Source organism: Silene latifolia, chromosome 2 (genome assembly GCF_048544455.1).
Source record: "Silene latifolia isolate original U9 population chromosome 2, ASM4854445v1, whole genome shotgun sequence".
Classification (NCBI taxonomy): Eukaryota; Viridiplantae; Streptophyta; class Magnoliopsida; order Caryophyllales; family Caryophyllaceae; genus Silene; species Silene latifolia.
This window is the reverse complement of record NC_133527.1, coordinates 198,111,769-198,121,128: the sequence shown is the minus strand read 5'-3', so window position 1 is coordinate 198,121,128 and position 9,360 is coordinate 198,111,769. Positions and strand designations below refer to the sequence as shown.

Here is a 9,360-nt window from a genome sequence, read left to right as displayed (position 1 = left end):
GTTTTATAATAAGTAAACCGTGTTAAAAGTTCCTAATATCATACGGAGTAACTCACAAGATCAAAATAAGGTAAAATAATTATACTCCGAAAATCACCTTAATTACACCTATTTAAACAAGAGTTTTTTGCAAATCAAATAAAAGAATAAAATATATCAAAGTTGATTGATATGAGTGGTGAGAGCTCTTGCGAATGAAAAAGCCAAACTTGGGAGGAGTCAACCCATTAAATTGCCTTCAGTACCCAGAAGAAGATTGCCCCAGCTGTCGGTAGGAATACTCCTGGTCAACATCAAAAAAATAGGGGATATTCTACGGTGTACCCCTGAGTTTTACAGTTTTCTATATTATACCCCTACATTTTTAAAATTCTACGGTGTACCTCTAAACTCTATATATTAGTATATACCATGACCTTATTATTGGATTTACTAACTTAGTTTTTTAATTGATCTATTAAATCATCTATTTACCATCTCAATTACTCGATAACCTACTCATTACTTATTAGTTCGCTGAATTACCAATTAACCCACCAAATAGTATACGAATTTAACTAAAATTCATCAAATCTCCATTATTATTTCATGCTTCATAACAAAGGTTTTTAATAGTAGAATGTGAGTATTAAAAGTGATTTGTGATGTTTCTCATATAGAATGATTATACAACATTAATGAGTCAAAATAAAGGTCAAAGTACGGTTGTTTGATAGTGATAAAGTTAATGGAGGTCATGCCGGAGAAATAAGTAATAAGGTTAGGAGTACACCATAGAATTTTAAAAATGTGGGGAGACAACATAGAAAATCGAAAAACACGGGGTACACCGTAGAATATCCATGATTGTTCAACGGCACGGGTTAGCCCGACCCATTCCATACATGTGGGTCACACTTTTGCAGCCCGGCCTGTCATGCTCCTCCCTCGAGCCGGGTTAGTGCCGCATTTTCCTTGGCTCGGTCTGGGTTCAGCACTAAAAAAATAGAAATAAAGCCAGCCCGGCTACTATACGGGTTAGACTCGGTCTGGTCTCAGCCTTATATGGCCGGGCCCAACCTGATTCAGGGTTAGCCTTATTACAGGCGAAAGAGGGAATTGAAAAACGAATTTTGGAGGGAAAATTGAGTTGCTTAATTAAACTCTCGAGATTCAAACTCCACCTTGGCACCCTAATTTCCGAATTTCGCCATCTCCGCGTGATTGTTTTTCCTCATCTCTTTCTCTCACTAACATTCTCGATCATTTCTCTCTCTAATTTTGCATTTCATCTGCTTAATCAGGAAAGAGAGCGATCATCGTAGGAACGATTACGTCTCTCAATTCCGGATTTTTCATAAATTTGATATTAATTAGTTGATCGATGTGATAATGCTTTTGATCAATTGTGTATGAGATGAAATTGCTGGTTGTTTGATTGATTTTATTGTGGTTTAGAGTAGGAATTTGGGAGGAAATTGAAGGAATTGGAGCGTGAGTAACCTTCGTCCATCGAATTAGGACAGAAGCTCGAAAGTAAGGTGAGAATGCAGCATAAGTGTTTGATGAAAGTCCTGTGAGAAATTGTGGAAAAGATGTGAATTATAAAGATACTTGATTCTTAATTGTTAATATAGTATTACCCAATTTAGATATTGTATTAGCTAATTAGGTATAGATCTCCCTAATTCTTAGGCTCTATCAGTGGGATTGAGATACATATGCGCGTACAAAATATATTTACTGAATATAATATCTAAATTAGGTAATACAATATTAGGGAGATCACTGATAGAGCCTAAGAATTACTGCCTAAGAATTAGGGAGATCTAATATATTTACTGAATATATTAGTTAATACAATATTAACAATATATTTGCTAAAATACAAAATATATTTACTGAATATAAACGTAGTGTAATACTTGCTTGAGTTGCTTCCACCGTTAGTTATACTTTAAATTCAAAAGAAGGTTTTAAATTGATTAAAATACTCCTCAGTTTGAAAATAAGTTTGAATTAAAGGATAGAAATTCCATCGAATACAATTATCATGGTTCGATTTAACCTAATAAATAAATTTGTTTCTTCTGGTTGGTGTGCAGTTATTGCGTTCAGGCTCAAGCGAGTAAATAAGTTATGGCGACAATATAGTGGCCTTCCCTTAAATCATGCAACAAGGCTCCTCGCATAGTTGATGAGAATGATGATCTTTTCAGTAAGCTGCCTGAAGAAATTTTGGTGTCAATAATATCTTCGTTTACCATGAACGAAGCTGCTAGATTTAGTCTTGTTTCCCGCCAATGTGAAATCGCATGGCGATATTTTCCAGTGTTGATCTTCGAAGATTCCAAAGCCAAGGAAAAGGTTTGGGATAGTTGGGATGCAATTTTCGAAGACAGAGCTAGCTTTGTAAGGAGGGTTGATCGTGTTCTGGAAAAGCATTTGGGTACAACTATAGATGAACTCCGAATCACGTTTGATTTGGAGCGAAGTTCGCAATCTTCTGTTGATAAGTGGGTGGCGTTTGCACTAGATAAACAAGTTAAAAGGCTTGAGCTCAACTTTTTAACAATTTATAGAGGAATGAGTCTACGACGTAGCGATGGCAAGCCTGTCTGTAGCAATTCTCTTGATCTGCCACCTAAGTTGACCGGCTTCAAGTCTTTTTTAACGTCTCTTTGTTTAAGACACGTCAATGTCACCGATGAATTCATGGACTACCTCCCTCATTATTTCCCACTCCTAGAGAAGTTATGCATCGAAGGATCGAATTGTTTAACTAGAGTAACCGGTACATTAGCTGTAAAACAGCTAGAGTTCTCTTATTGTTGGGAGCTGAAAAAAATCGAGGTTTCAGCCCGAAAACTTCATTCCTTTACACTATTAACCGTATGGCCTGTTGAGGTACACATCGTGGATGCTCCTTCGCTCATTAAGATGTCAATTGGCTTGGCAGAGATATTGCCTTGTGCATTGAACTATCTTTCAGACATTTTGTCCCAATTGGTATATCTGAATATAAGGGTTGACCTACTTATTCCGTTACTGGTTAGTGCGATTAATTCTTTCCCTCATTTCTTGTTTAAGACCGTCTTTCCATCAAAGAGGTTGTTTTATGTTAAGACGGTATTAAGCCACAAATAATATTATACCTCTCATGTGGTACAATAGCATCATACAACCAAGTTAGATCTTATCGAGCTTATGTGTAATTTTATTGAGCTTTTTTAAAGTTAATTTTTTTTATGAATTAAGAAATTTTATGGTATAGCTCGGCTTCTTTAAAACAAAACTACAAAACTTTATTATATAGCTCGGATTCTAGAGCATACAACTGGTTGTAGGATCTATTAACTAGTATACTATTTATTGTCTTGTTATTCTCAGCGGAAATTGGTGAATGGTGTGGCTATGCCAAAACTTGAACATCTAGAATTTCAAGTTTCAAATGCAAGGGTTGACTCAAGCCTCTATGAATGTATTTTCGTGATCGCGGCATCCCCTAATTTGCTGAAGCTCACATTAAAGGTATGCCTTGTTGTTAAAACTTGTATGATTGTTTGGTAAGCTTTTAAGTTTATATTAATTAATTGATCATCTTTGTAGTTGGAGAAGTTTAAAAGAGAAGAGGGACGCAATCGGGAAGTACGCAACTATGGCTATGTGTTTCCCATAAAATGCTTGAAAACGTTGGAGCTTGTTGGCTACAGAGGAAAGCCAGTCGACCTTGAGCTTGCATTCTTTGTACTTGAGAATGCTAATATGCTTGAAGAGATCATTGTTGACTTCGACTCACTCAATATTGATGACAACGACAAGCAAGAACGACTAGAAATGCTCCAGATGAAGCTACCACAAGGCGTAAAGTTAACAATTAAGTAAACTTGTTTATATATAAGAGCCAAATTTGCTATTCATAATAATGCAAGTTTTAAGAAAATTTAGCATTGTGGGGGAAAAATAGATGTAGAGAAATGAAGAGTATGAAAGAGGGTATGAGACGTCAAAAAATTGAAAGGGGGTGAAAATATAAGAGGATGAGATCATCCTCTCTATTATGAGTGCTCTAAGGTTCATAAGTAGATGGGGTGTTATATAATCCTAGTTAGTTATTTCAAAATTTAGTCATTTTCACCGTATTAACTAGAACTGTATCGAGTTGATGTTGACTAGTTTAGTTGATAAAGTCATAAGAGGTGGTTCCGAGTTACTCACAACTTGAGTTTGAACTATGTGAGCATCAAAATTATCTTGGGATATTCTACGGTGTACCCCTGAGTTTTCCAGTTTTCTATATTATACTCCTACATTTTTGAAATTCTACGGTGTACCCCTAAACTCTATATATTGGTATATACCATGACCTTATTATTGGATTTACTAACTTAGTTTCTTAATTGATCTATTAAATCATCTATTTACCATCTCAATTACTCGATAACCTACTCATTTACTTATTAGTTCGCCGAATTACCAATTAACCCACCAAATAGTATACGAATTTAACTAAAATTCATCAAATCTCCATTATTATTTCATGCTTCATAACAAAGGTTGTTAATAGTAGAATGTGAGTATTAAAAGTGATTTGTGATGTTTCTCATATAGGATGATTATACAGCATTAATGAGTCAAAATAAAAGTCAAAATACGGTTGTTTGATAGTGATAAAGTTAATGGAGGTCATGACGGAGAAATAAGTAATAAGGTTAGGGGTACACTATAGAATTTTAAAAATGTGGGGAGACAACATAGAAAATCGAAAAATACGGGGTACACCGTAGAATATCCCAATTATCTTTGTTCTCTTTACTATGATTGTTCAACGGCACGGGTCAGCCCAACCCATTCCATACATGTGGGTCACACTTTTGCAGCCCGGCCTGTCATGCTCCTCCCTCGAGCCGGGTTAGTGCCGCATTTTCCTTTGCTCGGTCTGGGTTCAGCACTAAAAAAATAAAAATAAAGCCAGCCCGGCTACTAAGTGGGTTAGACTCGGTCTGGTCTCAGCCTTATATGGCCGGGCCCAACCTGATTCAGGGTTAGCCTACTTAACAATCCTACAACTACAGCCCGTATTGCGAATTACAGGCGAAAGAGGGAATTGTTAAAACGAATTTTGGAGGGAAAATTGAGTTGCTTAATTAAACTCTCGAGATTCAAACTCCACCTTGGCGCCCTAATTTCCGAATTTCGCCATCTCCGCGTGATTGTTTTTCCTCATCTCTTTCTCTCACTAACATTCTCGATCATTTCTCTCTCTAATTTTACATTTCATCTGCTTAATTAGGAAAGAGAGCGATCATCGTTGGAACGATTACGTCTCTCAATTCCAGATTTTTCATAAATTTGATATTAATTAGTTGATCGATGTGATAATGCTTTTGATCAATTGTGTATGAGATGAAATTGCTGGTTGTTTGATTGATTTTATTTATTGTGGTTTAGAGGATGAATTTGGGAGGAAATTGAAGGAATTGGAGCGTTAGTAACCTTCGTCGATCGAATTAGGACAGAAGCTCGAAAGGAAGGTGAGAATGCAGCATAAGTGTTTGATGAAAGTCCTGTGAGAAATTGTGGAAAAGATGTGAATTATAAAGATACTTGATTCTTAATCTTAAATCATTATGAATTACAAATTTGCATCATACTCTGTATAATACGGAGTAATTAAAGTTTATTTACTTAATTGTTAACTTTACGCCTTGTGGTAGCTTCATCTGGAGCGTTTCTAGTCGTTCTTGCTTATCGATGTCATTGACTGGGACGAATTCGACAATAACCTCTTCAAGCATACTAGCATTCTCAAACATAAAGAATGCAAGCTCAATGTCGACTGCCTTTCCCCTGTACCCAACAAGCTCCAACGTTTTCAAGCATTTTATGGGAAAGACAGAGCCATAGTCAGCCCAGTTGCGTACTTCCCGACTGCGTCTCTCATTGTTGTCAAACTTCTCCAACTATAAAGATAATCAATTAATAATAAGTTAGAGCTTACCAAACAATCATACAAGTTTAAATAAGAAGGCATAGGTATTACTTCAATAGTACAAACTGGTAACTAAAAAAAAAATGGTTGGTAATATAAAAAATCGGTGCATAAATCTAATTACAGGCCAATTTTTTGAACTTGCAACTGACCGGTAAATGTAATTAGTCAGTCGGTAATTTTCTGAGTGCTACTTACGGACCTATATTTAGGTCTGTGGGTATTTTCCAGTCGGTAAGAGACCCGTTTTTGGCAGTGCAAGACAATGAGAAGTGAGAGCAAGAAGAGGGGGTTCATACCTTCAATGTGAGCTTCTGCAGACTAGGAGATGCCGCAATCACGGAAATACAACTATAGAGGCTTGAGTGAACCATTGCATATGAAACTTCGAATTCTAGATGTTGAAGTTTTGGCATAGCCACACCATTCACCAATTTCGACTGTTATAATAAGAAGACAATACATATTAGTTAGACTATGTTTATTCAAACAAGAGTGTTGTTCTTGCTTAAGACCGTCTTAACTTCAAACAACCTCTTATTATCTCCACCACTTTAATTGGTTGAATTTTTTCGGTGTAGAGGGAGTCACAAGGCGATTCTGATGCAGACGAGATTTGAAGCTTTGAACCCAAGTCATAAGCACCACCTCTCATGACTTTACCAACTAATAGCTTAGATGGCATCTGCACCACTTTAATCGGTTGTGAGAGCCGTCTTAAGTTAAGACGGTATTAAACAAGAAATGAGGCAAAGAAGAAGCACAAACCATTATCGGCAGACCTAGGTCAAGACTTATTTTCAGATATACCAATTGGGACAAAATGTCGGAAAGATAGTCGAGTGCATGAGGCAATATCTCTCCCCAGCCAACTGACATCTTAATTAGCGACGGAGCATCCACAATGTGTACTTCAACAGGAAATACGCCAAATAGTGTAAAGGAATGAAGCTTTCGGGCTGAAACATTGATTTTTTTCAGTTTGGGGCAATAATAGACCTCTAGCTGTTTTACAGATAATGCTCCGGTTACTCTAGTTAAATAACTCGATCCTTCAATGCACAACATCTCTAGAAGTGGGCAAGAATGAGGGAGGTAATCAATGAATTCATCGGTGACATTGACGTGTCTTAGACAAAGAGACGTTAGACAAGACTTAAAGCCGGTCAACTTAGGTGGCGGATTAAGAAGCTGGCCATCGTAACGTGGTAAATAAATACCTCTATAAATTGTTGAAAAGTTATGCTCAAGCCTTTTAAGTTGTTTATCTAGTGCAAACGCCACCCATTTATCAACATTAGATTGCCAACTTCGCTCCAAATCAAACGTGATTCGAAGTTCATCTATAGTTGTACCCAAATGCTTTTCGAGAACACGATCAACCCTCCTTACAAAGCTAGCTCTGTCTTCAAAAATTGCATCCCAACTATTCCAAACCTTTTCCTTGGCTTTGCAATCTTCAAAGATCAACACTGGAAAATATCGCCATACGACTTCACATTGGCGGGAAACAAGACTAAATCTTGCAGCTTCGTTCATGGTAAATGAAGTTATTATTGACACCAAAATTTCTTCAGGTAGCTTACTGAAAAGATCCGCATTCTCTTCAGCCATGCGCAGAGCCTTGTTGGATGATTCGAGGGAAGGCCACGATTTTGTCGCCACGATTTGGGTGCTTTACGAAAGGGAAAGGGAATTAAAATGGGTGATTCCTTTTGTTGTTTTTTTATACAAACAAAGGGTAACCCATACCCTCTCTTACCCAAAAAACCATCCACATCCATACCCCCACCCCCCTAGGGTAAGCCCATACCCTTTCCCTCCTACTCTCTATTTCCACCACTACATCCGTACACCCACCGTCAACCACTATCACCAACACCCACCACACCCTTCCACACCGACACAACCACCACCAGCGACGTCGGCGGTCCCTGATCATTCCGGCCCACTCACCGGCGTACTCATTCGGACCCCACATCGTCCCCAATTACTAAACACCACACCAACACCTTCAATAACTCTCTCACCCTACCGAAACTCCCTCCCCCGCCGGTAACCTCTCTTTCCGACAGCCCCAACACTGTCGAAGCCTCCGCCAACCACAATAAAACACCAGATCTGGTGTTTACTACGGTGAGGGAGGGAGTTTCGTGGGTGGTGGAGCTTGTTTTTAGGTTGGTTTCGGGTTTGGGTTAAGAGGTGTATGGCGGTTTGGTAGGCTGGGGTCGGCAATACGACGGTTAGGCGGCTACTGGACGGCGACGGTGAATTGCCTAATGGTGGTGGTGGCTTAGGATAAGGTGGTTTGTGATGGTGGTGGATACGGTGGAGCTGAATTTCTTTTTTTTTTGTTTCCAAACAACTAATATAATCTAAGGGTAACCCATACCTTTTCCCTCATTTCTCTTTCCCTTACCCGTGCCAAACGCCCCCTTAATGGAACCATGTTAATTACATAGGAATTTATATCCTTTTATTTGAACCTTATTTTGAAGCTACTAGTGAATTTTGCTACTTTTTCAATCTAAGTCAGTCATTAGTAGTTTAGTTTTATATTCAAAATTTCTGCGTGAGGGGTTAATATGATTCCTGATGATGACGTATTAAATAAATTATCTTAGTTATTTTATGAGCTGTTAGATTAAGTTAGGATTATTTAATTATTTACCAATCTTTTTATTATGCCGAATATTGAGAATCTGCAGACATACCCTCGCTTAGTTCAACTTCGTGCTCGGACTAAAAAGAATACCCGACTTGGCATTAGGCATCCAAGATTGTCTTTAACCGATGTATAGAATTTGTTGCGACCTGAAGAAAAAACACTGCATCATCCGCAAAGAAGAGGTGCGTCAAGGGGGGAACCTCTCTACATAATCTAATACCTTGTAACAACCCTTGATTCTGTGCATGTATCACCTTCCCAGAGAGCACCTCAATGCACAAGATAAAAAGGTAAAGCGACAAAGGATCTCCCTGACGAAGACCACATTTTGGCTTAAAAGATTCAAGAGCTGACCCATTAAATAATACCTCATACGACACTGAGGTTACACAATTCATAATCAACTTAATCAAATTCCCAGGGAAACCAAACTTATACATGACCAATTCAAGAAACTTCCATCGAACTTTATCATAAGCCTTACTCATATCTGCTTTAAAAGCAAACCTACCATACTTTCCATGTTTGTGTCCATTTATAGCATGGATGGCCTCATGAGCTAAAAGAATGTTATCACTAATAAGTCTTTCCAGGACAAAGGCGTTTTGAAACTCTCATGCTAATGAATCCATCACCTTGGCCAACCGGTTAGCAATACACTTGGTAACAATTCTCATGAAGACATTACACAGACTACTAATAGGGCGATAGTCTTGCACCA

General features: G+C 37.9%; 1 protein-coding gene across 1 annotated transcript; it reads right to left on the bottom strand.

Annotated features, from left to right (window-relative positions):
* Positions 1–6,688: 6,688 nt before the first annotated feature.
* Positions 6,689–7,585, bottom strand: LOC141641950 (putative F-box/LRR-repeat protein At4g15060). The gene has a single exon (XM_074450589.1). It carries the CDS (start codon positions 7,583–7,585, stop codon positions 6,689–6,691), a length of 897 nt encoding a protein of 298 aa, XP_074306690.1.
* Positions 7,586–9,360: the final 1,775 nt, after the last annotated feature.

Coding starts and splice junctions, on each gene's coding strand:
- LOC141641950 (XM_074450589.1), bottom strand. CDS start 7,585: ATGGCTGAAGAGAATGCGGATCTTTTCAGTAAGCTACCTGAAGAAATT.